The following is a 19,022-nucleotide window of genomic DNA, read 5'->3' on the forward strand; positions in this document are numbered from 1 at the left end:
GACTGTCAAGTCATCCTTATTTCATGAAATTCATTTACACCTCCCTTTTCTTCCATCATAGAACTCAAGACAGCCAGCATGGGGCTCTTTTCTAATCCCACTCAGACATCAATCATAACCAACTTGCTTATCTAGAGTAAGGCAAATACTACATGCAACCTTACATCATGCCTTGGGACCCATTATATAAACATGTGGCTACACAGTCCTCCACGTTTGCTGGAATTTCCATGAAGGTAGGAAAATCACAGATTAAAAAACAACGCTTTTTGAAAAATCAGAAATATCCCCTCTCTAGTAACATCTAAATCCTCCAGCATAGCTCCATGGCCAAACTCTGCCAGAGGATGGCCACAAAATCACACTGGAAGACCTAGAAATTCCTAGGAGATTCGAGCTCCTCCAATGTGACTCTATAATTAACTTCTACAAATGTGGACTGTACTTTCCTCCTCTCTCCAGAATGAAAACAGTGTTACACATTGCTAGATGTATATTCACAAGAAAATCACAACACAACCACAGATTTGGTGGTGAATTCATCACACTGGATAGTGCTCTCTCTCATGACTGCTGAGAGTCCTGATACACAAACAGCAATTGTCCACAAAGATATGTATTTAGGGACTTTGGAAAGGCATGCGGGAGTCCAAAACCACTGACCACCTGCTGCAATGCAACCTGAGCCCTGCTACATGCACAATGGAGGACTTCCTTGCAGCAACACCAGAGGCACTCCAAATGGCCAGATACTGGTTAAAGGATATTTAATCAACTACCAAGTTTGCAAACTTTGTGTTTTTTTAACATGTTTGTTTGTTTTGTTCTCTTAGAAATGTAATACAATGGTCTGGTTGCCCCTGACACGATAAATAAATAGTGGTTCTCTGTGTAGTCTGACATGGTTCATCATGATGAACCAACCTGGACACAACATATTATTTGACAACACAGAAATGTTGGATCACTCCAACAACCACCATGTCATGCTACACAGAGAAGCCATTGAAATCCACAAGCATGTGGACAATTTCAACAGGAAGGAGAAAACCATGAAAATGAACAAAATCTGGCTACCAATATTTTAAAAAACTCTAAAATTAGAACAGCACAACAACAGAGAGGAAACAAACAAGGACATCTAATTACCTCTCAACAAAAGATTGCTCCAGGCACTGCCAGGCAATCAAATGCTAATCAAGGTAGTCAATTGAAACATTCACACCTATTTATTTCTTTATTTCTCGTGTCAGGGCAGCCAGTCAACTATACTACATTTCTAACAGAACAAAGCAAGCAAACAGAGAAAATACAAAATGTGTGAGTTTGGTAGTTGATTAAATATCCTTTGACCAGTATCTGGCCACTTGGAGTGCCTCTGGTGTTGCTGCAAGAAGGTCCTCCATCGTGCATGTGGCTGGGCTCAGGTTGCATTGCAGCAGGTGGTCAGTGGTTTGCTCTTCTCCACACTCGCATGTCGAGGATTCCACCTTGTAGCCCCATTTCTGAAGGTTGGCTCTGCATCTCGTGGTGCCAGAGCGTAGTCTGTTCAGCACGTTCCAAGTCACCCAGTCCTCTGTGTGTCCAGGGGGGGGAGTCTCTCATTTGGTATTCACACCTAGCTCCAGCAGACAACAGTCCTTTGTCACACCCTGGTCATTCCAAAGATATATAAACCCCTTTTTCCTAGTTCCAACAGACCTCACTACCTCTGAGGATGCTTGCCATAGATGCAGGCGAAAAGTCAGGAGAAAATGCCTCTAGAACATGGCCATATAGCCTACAACAACCCAGTTTGAGGGACTGTGACCTGGCGCTCTGTTAAAAAAATTTGAGGACCCCTGGTCTAAAGCATATCTCTGGTCTGAGAGTCTAACAGAGTCTCTGTTTTCTAAAGCATTCTGTTTCTACTGACTTCTAAACTATACTGTTTCTACACTGAAAGTCTAATGCAGTGGTTCTCAACCTTCCTAACACCGCGACTCCTTAATACAGTTCCTCATGTTGTGGTGACCCCAAGCCTAAAATTATTTTCGTTGCTACTTGATATCTGGAATTTTGCTACTGTTACGAATCGTCATGTAAATATCTGATAGGCAGGGTGTATTTTCATTCTCTAGATCTTGGGAGTTGTAGTTGCTGGGATTTATAGTTCACCTACAATCAATGAGCATTCTGAACTCCACCAGAGATGGAATTGACTCAGATTTGGCACACAGAACTCCCATGACCAACAGAAAATAATGAAAGGGTTAGGTGAGCATTGGCCTTGAGTTTGGGAGTTGTAGTTCACCTATCTCCAAAAAGCACTGTGGACTCCAAACAATGATGGATCTGGACTAAACTTGGCACGAATACTCAATATGCCCAAATGTGAACACTGTTAGAGTTTGGGGGAAATAGACCTTGACATTTGGGAGTTTTAGTTGCTGGGATTTATAGTTCACCTACAATCAGAGAGCATTCTGAACCCCACCAACGATAGAATTGGGTCGGACTTCCCACACAGAACTCCCATGACCAGCAGAAAATACTGTGTATCCTGATGGTCTTTGACGACCCCTCCGACACCCCATCGCGAACCCCCCAGGGGTCCCGACCCCCAGGTTGAGAACCACTGGTCTAATGGCTTTTGCCTTTCTCAAATGGAGTCAGAGTCCTGAACAATCCCAGATCTGGCCACATGGTCTGCAGCCCCTCCCACAACACAGAGATAACGAAAACTGGATACCAATACACGCACCTACAATACAGTAAGCAATCTGAATTATATACATAACAAATAACTAGTGGAGGCTTGAAGAAGGTTGCTGTTTCCAACAAGGAAGTCTTTCGGCTGATCATGTATCATTCATAGAATCATAGAATCATAGAATCAAAGAGTTGGAAGAGACCTCATGGGCCATCCAGTCCAACCCCCTGCCAAGAAGCAGGAATATTGCATTCAAAGCACCCCTGACAGATGGCCATCCAGCCTCTGTTTAAAAGCTTCCAAAGAAGGAGCCTCCACCACACTCCGGGGCAGAGAGTTCCACTGCTGAACGGCTCTCACAGTCAGGAAGTTCTTCCTCATGTTCAGATGGAATCTCCTCTCTTGTAGTTTGAAGCCATTGTTCCGCGTCCTAGTCTCCAGGGAAGCAGAAAACAAGCTTGCTCCCTCCTCCCTGTGGCTTCCTCTCACATATTTATACATGGCTATCATATCTCCTCTCAGCCTTCTCTTCTTCAGGCTAAACATGCCCAACTCCTTAAGCCGCTCCTCATAGGGCTTGTTCTCCAGACCTTTTATCATTTTAGTCACTCTCCTCTGGACACATTCCAGCTTGTCAATATCTCTCTTGAATTGTGGTGCCCAGAATTGGACACAATATTCCAGGTGTAGTCGAACCAAAGCAGAATAGAGGGGTAGCATTACTTCCTTAGATCTAGACACTATGCTCCTATTGATGCAGGCCAAAATCCCCTTGGCTTTTTTTGCCGCCACATCACATTGTTGGCTCATGTTTAACTTGTTGTCCACGAGGACTCCAAGATCTTTTTCACACGTACTGCTCTCGAGCCAGGCGTCACCCATTCTGTATCTTTGCATTTCGTTTTTCCTGCCAAAGTGGAGTATCTTGCATTTGTCACTGTTGAACTTCATTTTGTTAATTTTGGCCCATCTCTCTAATCTGTCAAGATCGTTTTGAATCCTGCTCCTGTCCTCTGGAGTACTAGCAATCCCTCTCAATTTGGTGTCGTCTGCAAACTTGATGATCCTGCCTTCTAGCCCTTCATCTAAGTCATTAATAAAGATGTTGAACAGGACCGGGCCCAGGACGGAACCCTGCGGCACTCCACTTGTCACTTCTTTCCAGGATGAAGAGGAAGCATTGGTGGGCACCCTCTGGTGCTCACCATTTTAAAGCTCACATTTTAAAAACCAATATATTTTATGAAAGCATTTGACAACATATTTTATGAAACTCTGAAACAAAGCAGAGAAGATATAAAGATCCCGGTTTTTAGCACTAAGTTGCTATAAAACGCAGATGCACCAGCGGCATTCATGAAGACAATAGACTTTTTTGTTTCAGTTAATTCCGTGGCAAATGAGAAACAATCAATTACCAGAGAGTAGCAATTGCCGTGGCATGTTAATGAAAAAAATAAATAATTGAGGCTAGGGATAAACATAGACACAGTGACATTTGATGGCAACTCTTGTGCAAAGTGCTGGCGTCTGCAGAAACAAAAGCAGGAGTGCGTCATAATTGTATTGTTTTTTCAGAGGGGGTGTATTATAATCGTATCCTTGGGGAAAACAACGACAGCCTTTGTCTAATTGGGTTTGCTCCTCTCCTCCAACTTCAGCTCCCTGCCACTCATTTATAAATATTTAAATCACACTCTCCTTCATTTTTAAAGTGTGTTATTGTTATCTATCATCAGGAAAAGCTTTTGATATGCCAACCAAAGGCTTGTTTTATGTGCGTCTTTATGATGTATCTTTCTCAATATTAATCCTGTTGTGGAGAAAAGTGAGTGTTCTAATTTATATGGACTAAATTAATTCAAAAAGTGGGGAAATCTGCACTCTACTAGTAAAAAGAATAAACTATGATTCAATTTTTATAGCTGTCTGGCTGAAAAAATAGAGAGATGAACAGACAGATATATAGGTATGGAGTCACAAATATAGTGAGGGATCAGAAAAACAAGTCCTGTGATGAATGGCGGAGATGATGGGGGATGTTTAGGTTCAATAAAGTGATGATTGAAATGTGAGGAACTAGCTGACAGGAAGGAAATCACTGTGCCTGAAATGTAGTGCTGGAGGAAATGTCTGCAGTTACCACGGACTGACAAAAAAGACAAATAAATGGGCCCAAGAGCAAATTGAACCTGAACTCTCACTAGAAGCCTGAATGGCTAAAGGCTATTGTACTCTGGATATATCTTGAGATGACATGATTCATTGGAAAAGATGGTAATACTTTGTAAAAGGACGATCATATTACAGGCGGAGTGATTCAATCAAGGAAGCCATAGCATTGAGTTTGCAAGAGATGAGTGGGGTTCATGGAGGTCCTTCACTCACTGATTCATCATAGGGAGAAGTCAACTTGATGGCAGATAGTAACAAATATTTGTCATCTTCAACTACCTGAATGCCTGGCACATAGAGGTTAGGGTAAGTTTTTTTTCTGCCCCAGAAGGAAGAAACCCAACTAGACAGTAGATTCATAGAATCATAGAATCAAAGAGTTGGAAGAGACCTCATGGGCCATCCAGTCCAACCCCATTGCCAAGAAGCAGGAATATTGCATTCAAATCACCCCTGACACGATGGCCATCCAGCCTCTGTTTAAAAGCTTCCAAAGAAGGAGCCTCCACCACACTCCGGGGCAGAGAGTTCCACTGCTGAACGGCTCTCACAGTCAGGAAGCTCTTCCTAATGTTCAGATGGAATCTCCTTTCTTGTAGTTTGAAGCCATTGTTTCGTGTCCTAGTCTCCAGAGAAGCAGAAAACAAGCTTGCTCCCTCCTCCCTGTGGCTTCCTCACACATATTTATACATGGCTATCATATCCTCTCTCAGCCTTCTCTTCTTCAGGCTAAACATGCCCAGCTCCTTAAGCAGCTCTTCATAGGGCTTGTTCTCCAGATCCTTGATCATTTTAGTCGCCCTCCTCTGGACACATTCCAGCTTGTCAATATCTCTCTTGAATTGTGGTGCCCAGAATTGGACACAATATTCCAGGTGTGGTCTAACCAAAGCGGAATAGAGGGGTAGCATGACTTCCCTAGATCTAGACACTATGCTCCTATTGATGCAGGCCAAAATCCCATTGGTTTTTTTTGCTGCCACATCACATTGTTGGCTCATGTTTAACTTGTTGTCCACAAGGACTCCAAGATCTTTTTCACATGTACTGCTCTTGAGCCAGGCATTGTCCTCCATTCTGTATCTTTGCATTTCGTTTTTTCTGCCAAAGTGGAGTATCTTGCATTTGTCCCTGTTGAAGTTCATTTTGTTAGTTTTGGCCCATCTCTCTAATCTGTCAAGATTGTTTTGAATCCTGCTCCTGTCCTCTGGAGTATTGTCCATCCCTCCCAATTTGGTGTCGTCTGCAAACTTGATGATCCTGCCTTCTAGCCCTTCATCTAAGTCATTAATAAAGATGTTGAACAGGACCGGGCCCAGGACGGAACCCTGCGGCACTCCGCTCGTCACTTCTTTCCAGGATGAAGAGGAAGCATTAGTGAGCACCCTCTGGGTTCGTCCATTTAACCAATTACAGATCCACCTCACTGTAGTTTTGCCTAGCCCACATTGGACTAGTTTGTTTGCCAGAAGGTCATGGGAGACCTTGTTGAAGGCCTTACTGAAGGTCAAAATACAAGGAGGATTTTAGGTGAACATCATATAGATGTTCCTTACAGTAGAACCTACAGGGGAGAAGAACTGGCTTCTTTAGATGATGGGGATCCTTTCTTTGTTTCTAAGCAGAAGATGGATGTCCATCTGACAGGGATGCTTTAGTTATAGGTTGTTCAAGAGATTGGACAAGATGACCTTTGTGGCTTTCGAATTCTGCAATTCTATGATTCTAGAGCTGCTTTGAATGTTCTATTAGAATTACAGAATCATAGAGACATTGTGGGCCATCCAATCCAACCCCCTGCCAAGAAACAGGAAAATCGCATTCAAAGGACCCCTGAAAGATGGTCATCCAGTCTCTGCTTAAAAGCCTCCAAAGAAGAAGCCTCCACCACACTCCGGGGCAGAGAGTTCCATTGCTGAACAGTTCTCACAGTTAGGAAGTTCTTCCTAATGTTCAGGAAGAGTCTCCTTTCCTGCAATTTGAAGTCTAGTCTCCAGGGCAGCAGAAAACAAGCCTGCTCCTCATTACTTCCCCTCACATATTTATACATGGTCCTCATCATGTCTCCTCTCAGCCTTCTCTTCTACAGGCAAAACATGCCCAACCTTTAAGCCGCTCCTCACAGGGCTTGTTCTTCAGACCCTTGACCATTTTAGTCGCTCTCCTCTGGACACATTCTAGCTTGTCAACTGGATCTTGGAGACTTGGTTTCGATTCCCTGCATGACCATGGAAACCTACTGGGTGGCCTTGGACAAGTTATACCCCCTCAGGCCCAGAAAATCTTGTGATAAGGCTTGCCTTACGGTGTCCATAAGTTGGAAATGACTCAAACATACACAACAACAACGGAGATAGAAATATGTGTCTGCACTCCCAAGAGAAACACTGGCCTTATGCCTCTGGACAGGCAGCCTGTCCTCACCCCATTCTGCTCAGCCAAACTGTTTAGTAGCCCAGGGTTATTTCTAAAACAGTTCATGACATGTCATGCGGATCTTCTGTATGAACAAATCAACCCCACCCCAACTTTGTATCTGAACTGAAAGGAGCTCTTCACCACAGTATTTGTAGACTGGTTTTATGAAATGTCTGCTTTTTTTTTTTTTTGCTTGCCTGCCTGTGTGCTTATGTACGTGTATGTTGTCTTCATTAATGAGAGTGAAGATACTGCTTTACACAACTAAAATAAACACATATTTGACACTTTCATATTATGAGAAAGTATTAACTTGCAAATTGTTTTTTCAAAGGTTGAAGAGTTTCTGGAGATTTTGGGCTGTTGGATTTGAGCCATACCTGTATCTCAACCATATTCGTACCCTTTGATTCCCTCTGCCCATCTTCCCAACATTATAAAGTTCATTGTCCCTAATTTCCAGCCACCTTACAAATGAAGGGGCCTATGGCAAACCAACTGTATTATTTTATTTTGTATCAAAAGCATTGCATAAATTAGTATAAAACTGATAGAAATAGAAGGAGCGCAAAAATGACCAAAACAGGCAACAGCAATGGCATTGTCTGTAGCCTCCAACAATTCTTCCTCTGTACATGAGGCAGGGCATAGTGGACAAGCATACAGATGCAGAGTTGTCTGTTCTGCTCCACAGTCACACAATGTGTGGGATTCTTTTAGGTAGTGCCATTTTGCCAGGTCATCTTTTGATCTGCCCACTCCACTTTTCTGAGTCTGTTCAGGGACTTCCAAGTTGCCCATTCTTGGTTTGCCCCTGGAAGAAGACCCTCGTGGAGGGCCATCCTGTTGGGATTTCCTGGTTTAGCTGCCCAGAGGGATACCCTTATAGTTGCTGGGGGGACGCCAAGAGGAGTGGTAGTTCTCATAAAGCTTTTCCTTGATTTGAATCTACTGGTAGAAGACTGGTAGCCATTTAGTGGATTGCCTTCACAGTGTTCAGACTTATTTCTCTCACATTTATCAGCAACTTCCCATCGCACATCAAGGGGGGCAATGCCAGCTAGCTTGTAGAGTTTATCAATAAGGTATAGGTTTAAGACATCCTGTGCAAATCAACTTGAACCCTCATTAGAAGCCAAGATGATGGCATCACTAGCATTGGTGTCACCCAGTGCAGTAACCCATGGTGCCACCCCTATGGCAGGATAAGTTCAGTGTTCAAAGAATGTGGGCAAAATGACAGTCTCCAGTGGTGATATCTAGAAGAGAGTGGTAGAGCTAGCCCACTGAAGCAATCCAGTGACGTCAATTTGCCAGCGAATAATAATACTACTCTGTTGCCATGGAATCATCTTAATACAATAGGGAGAAACCTCATTCACTCTGGACTGAGAATCACAAGGGGAAATGCTTGTTCTATGTGAATGTCCTGAAAAGTGATCTAGAACTACACAATTTGGAAAACTTGCTGTTAAATTGGGTTATAACTTCCAGAATCCCCCAGCCAACAAGGTCATTGGAAAGGTGTTTGGGAAGGATAGTCCAAGGTCATACACAAGCTATGACACAGGGCGGGATATAGGCAAGTTTAAATAAATTAAATAATAAACATACAAAAAACTTTAAAAAAACAGGACTGATTGAGGAGAAGAAGAAGGAAAGAGATGTACAGTCATTCCCATTTCCAATGTATTGTCGAAGGCTTTCATGGCTGGAATCACTGGGTTGTTGTAAGTCACCTCACTACCTCTGAGGATGCTTGCCATAGATGCAGGCAAAACGTCAGGAGAGAATGCCTCTAGAACATGGCCATATAGCCCAAAAAAACCTACAACAACCCATTCCCATTTCCTTTCCTTAGACTTTCTTATCAAGGGGCTGAATGACACAAACCATTTTAGAAAAATTTGGCTTTGCTGGTGCAGGCAAGCAATGTTAGGCATCAATGTTAGGAAACTTTAACAAAGAACATCAGTCTCTATGAAATGAGCAAAAAAGGCCATGGAAGATGTGGGAACTGGCAATAGTAGGGATAGATCACAGAACAGACACACTTGGGGTGGAAAACCCAAACAGCACCCCTTGGATTCAGGGGTCAGGCAGAACCTACTCACCGCCACCAGAATCTGCAGTGCACTGTGCATGACTTCAATGTAGCGATACTCCAAAGCACAGCCGATCACAGAGACGTAGGAATGGCTGTCCAAGCCCTTGAGGCCTACCATGGGGGTCTCCTTTCTTACACAGCCAGGGCCATTTTCGCTCCACCATGACTGATGCCGGGAAATGTTAAAAGTCAAGAGTTCACTGTCCTGGAGAATAAAAAGAACAGAAACATAGAAATAATGCACAGAGACAGACGAAAAATAGTCCCAACTAAATATTAATTCAGGTCAACTATCCTTATCCAAAATGCTCGGGACCAGAAGTGCCCCATATTTCAGATGGGGGGTGGGGGGAGTTTGGAATACTTGCATATACCCAAGGAGATTTTTGGAAAAGGGTCCCAAGACTAAACGTGAAATTCATTTGTGACTCCTATACACATAATCTAAAGGCAATTTTATACCCAATGCATTTACTGTTTTTTTTTTTGTTTGTAACAAATGTGGTATGCACTGAAATATTGGAAGGCTACCCATGTGGACAATTTTGAATTTTGAAATATTTTGGAATTCAGAATTCCAGATAAGAGATATTGCACCTGAATAAAGAGTTTCAGACAGACTCTATTCTTCTTAAATCTCTAGCTCAGAGGCTGATAACATACAACCCATTGTCAGTATTACAGCCACTTCTCCACAAAAGTCAGTATTGACACTGAAATACAACACTGCCTGAGCTCTGCGAGTGCAGCATTTTTCTCAATGAAGAACAGAGTGTTTGAGAACTGGGACATCCGTAGGGATACCAAAGTGCTTGTTTATAAAGCTATTGTTCTCCCAACTCTGCTATATGCCTGTGAAATGTGGACTATCTACAGACGTCACATAAAACTCCTGGAAAAATTCCATCAGCGTTGCCTCTGAAAAATCCTGCAAATCTCTTGGGAAGACAGGCAAACAAATGTCAGTGTGCTGGAAGATGCAAAGACCACAGGCACTGAAGCGATAGTCCTCCGCCATCAACTTTGCTGGACCGGCCACATTGTCTGAATGCCTGAACAAATCTCCCAAAGCAGTTGTTATACTCCAAACTCAAGAACGGAAAACGGAAATCACTGTGATGTCATTTCGCATGCTGTATACACATTACGGTGCAGGTTTTGTGTGTCTGTTGAAGTGTCCTAGAAATTGTAACTTCATTGTCTCTAACTTTAAATGAATGGTAGTTAGATGTCATTTTGTAGCTGTTGAAATTTTGTATTTTGGGGTGTCCCTGTTGTTTTTAAGCAGTTTTGGTATACATAATATCGCCTATTTTCCTTATATATGTTGAGGATAGAATAGCTACTCAGATTCAGTAGCAGTGAGATCTCTTTCTCTCCACATTTCCAACACAACTATGCTACAAGATGGCATTGCAGAAGTATAAAAAAAAATAAATACCTGTGGGCCTAGATATGTCATATGGATGCACAAATGCCACATCCAAATTGATGAAGACCAAAGAATTGCAACTGGAGTTAAGAAATCTGCCCTTCAGCAATCCAGTCTAATTTCCTCTGTGCTGCGAACGCTAAATATTCCCCATAAATCCGCCTCTCAATTCCCTTTGGCGTTCTGATGTATTGCATGTTTTGGTCTTCTATTGACCTCTATCACAATTAACCTCTTGGGTCAAATTACTCCAAGATACTGACCTCTGGCATGATCAATAGCTACTTAATATACACCACCCCTCAGAATTACCTATAATCCCTTTCTGGAGATGTGTTGATTCTCTTGCGTTTATTCCTTCCTTTCATGAATGTGCTTCACTCAGACTTATAGTTTCAAAAACATATAGTGCATGAGGCACCTGGGATGAGAGGCCATCCAGGAACTACGCAGAATGGAAAGGATGTAGCATTTCCTAATCATAATAATGCATTTTCCTCTACTAAAGAAATACAATACCTCTGACCTACCTCCATTTCCCAGGTCACTTTGTGAGCTCCCTTCTAGACTGAAAAGACAATTCTCTAGTCTCCCAGGACAGTGCATTTTTCCTACTAGTTTAGGAGAATGTGTTTCTGATATGATTGCATAAACTTCCTTCAATTTGATCCTCTCCCAGATTTTGCCCAATGCTTCTTTCATTTCCTCCCCTTATTATCAACAAACATGCACAAAATCTGTTTAAAATGAAAAAGATAGACCCAAACCATAATGGCTAAATCTTGTTGGTATCTTACAGTGTATCTGCACTGTAGAATTAATGCCGTTTGACATCACTTTAACTGTCATGGCCCAATGCTAGGAAATCCTGGAATCTGTAATTTACTGGGGCACTACCACTCTTTGGCAGAGAAAGCTTGAAAAGTCCTTGTAAAACTACAACTACCCCCATTCCGTTCCATATAGCTTTGCAGTTATAGTGGTGTCAGGCTGCATTAAGTCTCTAGTGTAGATGCATCCTTTAGTACTGCATGCATTCCCCTATGGAAGCAGTTAGACATTTTGGACCAAGATTGTGGGAATTGTATTGTCGAAGGCTTTCATGGCCAGAATCACTGGATTGTTATAGGTTTTTTCAGGCTATATGGCCATGGTCTAGAGGCATTCTCTCCTGATGTTTCGCCTGCATCTATGGCAAGCATCCTCAGAGGTAGTGGGGTCTGTTGGAACTAGTCCTTTGTCTCACCCTGGTCATTACACAGATATATAAACCCTTTTGCCTAGTTCCAACAGACCTCACTACCTCTGAGGATGCTTGCCATAGACGCAGGCGAAACGTCAGGAGAGAATGCCTCTAGACCATGGCCATATAGCCCGAAAAAACCTACAACAACCCATTGTGGGAATTGATTTGTTCTTATAATGCTACTGTATCTGGATGCACATTGTGTGTGGAGGCGCACACACATAAATCTGTGTGTTCAATTGCACATTGGGTGCCTTGACTCAGTTGTGCCAACATGTCATTCATAGAACCATAGAATCATAGAGTTGGAAGAGACCTCATGGGCCATCCAGTCCAACCCCCTGCCAAGAAGCAGCAATATTGCATTCAAAGCACCCCTGACAGATGGCCACCCAGCTTCTGGTTAAAAGCTTCCAAAGAAGGAGCCTCCACCACACTCTGGGGCAGAGAGTTCCACTGCTGAACAGCTCTCACAGTCAGGAAGTTCTTCCTCATGTTCAGATGGAATCTCCTTTCTTGTAGTTTGAAGCCATTGTTCTGCATATTCGTCTCCAGGGCAGTAGAAAACAACAAGTTCACTCTCTCCTCCCTATGACTACCTCTTACATATTTATACATGGCTATCATGTCTCCTCCCAGCCTTCTCTTCTTCAGGCTAAATATGCCCAGCTCTTTAAGCCACTCTTCATAGGGCTTGTTCTCCAGACCCTTGATCATTTTAGTCGCCCTCCTCTGGACACATTCCAGCTTGTCAATATCTCTCTTCAATTGCAGTGCCCAGAATTGGACACAATATTCCAGGTGTGGTCTAACCAAGAATTCAGCTCAAGGCTTATGCACCACAATTAATGCATAACTCTACATGCATATATTTATGCTACACAATGCAGGATCTTAGTCAACACATTCTGAATAGTAACATTACAGACTTTTTGTCTTGAACAATCTGAAGGTTTCCTATAGAGCAGTAGTTCTTAATCTGTGGGCTGCGGACCACCAATGGGCCATGAGGATGAAAATCTGGTCTGTGAGCCTCCTTCCTTTTTATTTTATTTTATTTCTGCTCCTTTCAAACAGCCTGCCACTCCTTCTCTCTTGCTGACCACAGAATATGTTCTTTATCAGAAACTAGAGCTGATGTGGACTATCCAATGCAATTTTTTGAATCAGCACCCCAAACCGAATCTGAAGTTGACCAAAAACTGATTTGTCACCCTTTTGGTACTAAAGTTGGAAAGTAGTCCCTGGTCAAAGTGGTCCCTGGTCAAAAAAAAAAAAAAAGGTTGGGGACCACTACTCTAGAGCTTGCTGTCCACGAGACACCCTGTTCTCACACTGCACAAAATCCGAAAAGACCCTCCCTCCTTCAATTTCATACATAAAGAATGTAGCCCTTTGTTATGGCCTTTAGAACAAGTTTATACATTTGGATCTTGGAGGTAGAAAAGAAGGGATAAAGCTCAGAGTGCCCACAGCTTGCAAAAGTTACAGAGTTTACCAGAGTAATGAGGTGCTATTAACAGCTTATAACTCACTAGCATTAAAAGAAATGAAAGTGTTCTTCACTCCAGGCAATGAAAAAAAAATCTTACATCCTGGCCAGATTATTTCTATGATGCAGCTAAAGCTGCAATCATTTCATTGTCTCTTCTCTTTTCTTCACGCTGCTCATGGATACCTCTCCGCAATTGGTGGTGGCAGCTGTATCAATCACTCTGAGACTCAGACTCAATACTTGCCATAATCAGAGCAGCCTAATCAGTTTAGAGGATGACATCTCCAAAGGTCTTTCTGAGCAAAAAAAAAAAAAAAAATCCAAAAAACCATGAATTTATCTTAAGCTTTACAAGAGGAGAAAGATGGGATGTTCTTTTTATGGCACTATTAAGCAAGTTGTGTGCAGATTTAACCATCACACCATGCAACTACAGCAGGGCAGAATTCAGTACTCTGAGGCTGATGCTGGGGCAGAGCTAATAACAAGTTGGGCAAAGTAGACGTTCAGCTTATTTGGTGTTGTTGAATTAGGGTGCCTATAAGTAACTAGCTGTCCCCTGCCATGCGTTGCTGTGGCCCACATGGGGGTTCTGGGTGGGAGGTTTGGCCCAATTCTATCGTTGGTGGTGTTCAGAATGCTCTGTGATTGTAGGTGAACTATAAATCCCAGCAAGTACAACTCCCAAATGTCAAGATTCTATTTTCCTCAAACTCTACCAGTGTTCACATTTGGGCATATTGAGTATTTGTGTAGAGTTTGGTCCAGATCCATCATTGTTTGAGTCCACAATGATCTCTGGATATAGGTGAACTACAACTCCAAAACCAAAGGACACTGCCCACCAAACCCTTCAAGTATTTTCTGTTGGACATGGGAGAAATGTGTGTCAAGTTTGGTTCAATTCCATCGTTGGTGGAGTTCAGAATGCTCTTTGATTGTAGGTGAACTATAAATCCCAGCAACTACAACTCCCAAATGACAAAATCATATTTTTTTGAGTGATGGTCACTCCTTGTGTTGTGAGACGTTTTGTTGCCAAATTTGGTGTGATTTTGTTCATTGGTTCTTTTGTTTTTAAGGTACTCATTATGCACAGAGCATTTTATATATATAGATGTGATTAACACTGGATTATTGGTTTGGGGCCACCACTTTGATTTACTACAATATACTTGGTGTAGTTTCAGTCCAACACATCAAGAAAGTTAAAATAGCAGGTCTGAAGACCTATCTAAAGCCTAAATCTTGAAACCAGCTTGAGGTTGGGGTGTTTTCAAAATGTTCCTCCCCAATGCGAACCTCAACTTACATCCATACAGAAACTGTGTGATAAAAAGACTCGCCAGAAATCCCTATTCCAGCTATAAAATCCACAGGATCCTTCCTGTGTATAAACCAGGCAAGGAAGGATCCAGATGCTAAATAGGAAAGGCAAATAAATGCAGGGCTGAAGCTGGAGAAGTTGGATTATGAAAAGAGTCTCGTCTCCAGCAATCAAAATACAGTGTTCCAATGGGAATACTAGCTTTTGCATCCTTTTCCAGCCATCTTCAACCTCTGGAGCTAGCCTGAGGAAACTGTTTGTCCCTGTCATTAGATAAGAGGAGAAACTCCAGGGTTTTGATGGAGCCAATATGGAGTAAGAGATCTGATGGCTCTGTGTGGACTCCATGGAAGATTGCTGCTGGTTCTGTGTAGGCTTTCCAGAGTGGACCAGATCTTATAATTCCACATTCTGCTTTGGATTTATTGGCTGTGTGGAAGCAGCCTGAGCCACTCCTCCAGTATTGGGTCTGGAATATGCAAATATAGAGAGCAAACATCATAAATGAAGAGTCACCTTGTGGTTCCTTACATCAGTGGATTCTTAAACGGTTTTCACTCATGACCCCTTTCCATCCAAGAAATGTTTACATAACCCTAAGTAAATAGGTATATAAAATAGTTATAAAAACCAAACATTTACTGTTAATAAATCAGCATCTTCAAGGCATACTAAACAGGATGATTTTCCTTTTTTATGAAGTACAGCTGAAGTACACAGGAGGGCGACTAAAATTATCAAGGATCTGGAGAACAAGCCCTATGAGGAGTGGTTTAAGGAGCTGGGCATGTTTAGCCTGAAGAAGAGAAGGCTGAGAGGAGATATGATAGCCATGTATAAATATGTGAGAGGAAGCCACAGGGAGGAGGGAGCAAGCTTGTTTTCTGCTTCCTTGGAAACTAGGACATGGAACAATGGCTTCAAACTACAAGAGAGGAGATTCCATCTGAACACGAGGAAGAACTTCCTGACTGTGAGACCAGTTCAGCAGTGGAACTCTCTGCCCTGGAGTGTGGTGGAGGCTCCTTCTTTGGAAGCTTTTAAACAGAGGCTGGATGGCCATCTGTCAGAGGTGATTTGAATGCAATATTCCTGCTTCTTGGCAGAATGGGGTTGGACTGGATGGCCCATGAGGTCTCTTCCAACTCTTTGATTCTATGATTCTGCATTTGGAAGCATTTTCTGCAGAGCCCACTGTAAACACTACACGTTGTTGCTAACAGATTTCTTATACATGTCAAGATGGCATTCAGAAACCTTATACTTTTACCAACTTTTTTGTGACCCCAACATTGAGCTAAGGGAACCCTATTTGAGGTCGAGGTCCACAGTTTAAGAAACAGTGCCTTAGGTTACAACTCTGATCATTTCAGATCATGGACCATGGTGGCTGGAGATGGTTGGAATTATATCTTTTCTACCATATCTAGGGAAATTAAGTTGAAGATGCATGGCCCATTGCTGTTCAGTTCATTGTATTGATTTTTCTAGAGTTGTAATAAGCAAGACATTGATACCTGAGATATTTCTGCCATTGGGAATCACCTGATGAGTACTAAAAGCTGAAAGGTTTTAAACAGTTTAATACATGAATTCTGGTTTCTCTTGCTTCACTTTGATTCCATTTTTTAAAAATTGTGCAACCTTCAAAAACTCTCTGTCCTCGGACTGCCATCCTCTCATGAAACAACACAAGCAAATCATTGTTATGGGTTTGTTGCTTTCCCAATATACTTGTATTAATATTCTTTTTTTGACTGACATCTTTTGCTGCAATGCTCCAGAGGACACCTACACTGACAGAGGGTAATAGGAGAAAGCACTCAGAGCAAATAGTTTATTGACCTCAGTCAATAAACAAAGCATTAGCGAGGAGACCACAGGGACCACCCATGGGCTCCCATTGCAATCTTCCCGCCTTAGCTTTCTTTCTCTTTAGATTGCTTGGACACAAAATCCTTAATCTAGAGATATGATCGAGTTCTGAGCAGCACATGAATTTCACATGCCAACCGAGCCTTACCATTAATTTAAATAAGAGGTACTGGGCATGTGCCCCTCCTGGTGCTAGTAGGATGGACATTCAACTTACATATACAGTTTGCGTCTCCTGTATCCAAAATTCTTGGGACCAAAAGTATTTTTGGATTGCTCATTTTGGAATCAGTTCCTGTATTTGCATATACTGTAGATACATAATGAGCAATCTTGGCAATGGCACCCAAGTCTAAACAGGAAATTTCATATACTCATACCCTGAAGGTAATTTTGTATACTTCGTTTTAAATAATTTCATGCATAAAACAAAGTTCATGAATGTGGAATCACTGGAAAGTACAGTTGTCAGACCGCCATCTTGACAACTTTGGAGCATTACAGACATTCAATTTCCAGATAAGGGATACTCAACATGTATCTCAGGGGAGAAGGGGTTTTCATCAGACATTTTCCAAACATGCCTGGTCTACCTCTAGCTGTAGAGTCCCTACTATCACCCATGGGGACAATTCTGGATATTGGACCCTTTCAGATTTAGGAATTTCAGACAAGGAATACACAACCTACAATTCCTAGGGACAACAGGAGTTGCAGAACCAACAATATCTGGATAGTCCAAGTTCAGTAGTGCAGCGATATCTGGAGGGCCACATGTTTCCCACCTGATTTAAATACAGAGAAATGATCTTGGGACATTCAAAAATAGAAAAATCAAAGGTCCCTTCTACATTGCCATATAATCCAGATTATCCACATTTTGAACTGGGTTTTATGAGTCTACACTCTCATATAATCCAGTTGAAAGCAGATAATCAGGTAGTTTAGAAGGCGCCTAAGTAGCTTTGGAGAGGGGAGGGGGAATGTGTCACAAAAATTTAATATGCAGATTTGAGAAATATGAATGTAAAATTATATTTGGGCATGAATGAGTTGAATGGAAGAATGTATGGATGGAGCTAATAATTTTGGAGACACCAGTACAATAATAAGGCTTGCGATGACTAACAACCTGTTTGCTGGACTGTAATTAAAAGTTGTTAATAAGAACTGAAAAGTAAACCGTGATAAGAACTGTGACAATGATTATTTCAAGTTAAGGAAATGTTTGCAACATTCCTTATGTTAAGAAGGAAGTCAACACAAGCCTTGTGTTTGTCAACACCAATCAAGAAAATCAACATCTGGCCAGCAAATTGAGATGGATCCAGGATGGAAGACGTCTATCATTAATTTACAACTTTGGGACTACATCAGCAGAATATTTCTATAAAAGACTCAATCTAATAAAGTGTGACAGACCTGAGGAGTCTGTTTCACCCGACTCTATGGTCCATGGGAAGGACAGAGATTGTGTATTCAGAGAGTGTCAGATATGCGGTTCTGGCACAACTTATCTGTCTGAACGTATCTCCCCTTACAAACCACTGAGGACTTTAAGATCATCTGGGGAGGCCCTGCTCTCGGTTCCGCCTTCGTCACAAGCACGTTTGGCGGAGATGAGAGACAGGGCCTTCTCCGTGGTGACTCCTTAGCTATGGAATGCCCTTCCTAGGGAGATCAGATCTGCTCCCTCCCTCTTGATGTTTCAGAGGCAAGTTAAAACGTGGCTATTCAAGCAAGTGTTTACAAATACAGAGTAGCTAATATAGGAAATCAAATGACCTGACAATGGAATTGGACAATGCTTGAGAATAATGAGATGCTGATGATGTTGCTTTTATTGCTTTTGTGATGTCTTAAACTGTTTAATGTTTTTTATCTATTATGTTTTATGTATACTGATTTGTTGGAAAACACCTTGAGACGCCAATTGGCTGAGAAAGGCGGTATACAAATAAAGTAAGTAAGCAAATAAATAAATAAATAAATAAATATGCGAAAGCATGATTCTGCTCACTTTGAGGCTTCTTTCTGAAGGGAAGAGGAAGAAGTGTGATTTTGGAGTCTTGGATTTTGTGCAGGAAGTTAGGTTCTGCTGTATGGAAAACAGAGATCTGGTCCTTGGCATTGTTCTTAAGGGAAAGAAGTTTTGGCATTTCAGCATTTTGAAGTTATGGAACTATGCATTGCCAGGCTGCACGTAAACAGGGTCTGGCCTAACAGGTGCTTCTCCAAGGAGGGAGAAAATGATA

At 42.0% G+C, this 19,022-nt stretch overlaps 1 protein-coding gene across 2 annotated transcripts in view; it reads right to left on the reverse strand.

Annotated features, from left to right (window-relative positions):
- The window catches only part of NKAIN4 (sodium/potassium transporting ATPase interacting 4), a 169,667-nt gene that overhangs the window by 66,605 nt on the left and 84,040 nt on the right, over window positions 1-19,022 (reverse strand). For both annotated transcript variants that reach the window (XM_060771962.2, XM_060771961.2), the window contains exon 4: window positions 9,400-9,597. In XM_060771962.2, coding sequence (XP_060627945.1) covers window positions 9,400-9,597 — 198 coding nt within the window. The remainder of the gene's footprint in view (window positions 1-9,399; window positions 9,598-19,022) is intronic.

Source organism: Anolis sagrei, chromosome 4 (genome assembly GCF_037176765.1).
Source record: "Anolis sagrei isolate rAnoSag1 chromosome 4, rAnoSag1.mat, whole genome shotgun sequence".
In the NCBI taxonomy this organism is placed as follows: domain Eukaryota; kingdom Metazoa; phylum Chordata; class Lepidosauria; order Squamata; family Dactyloidae; genus Anolis; species Anolis sagrei.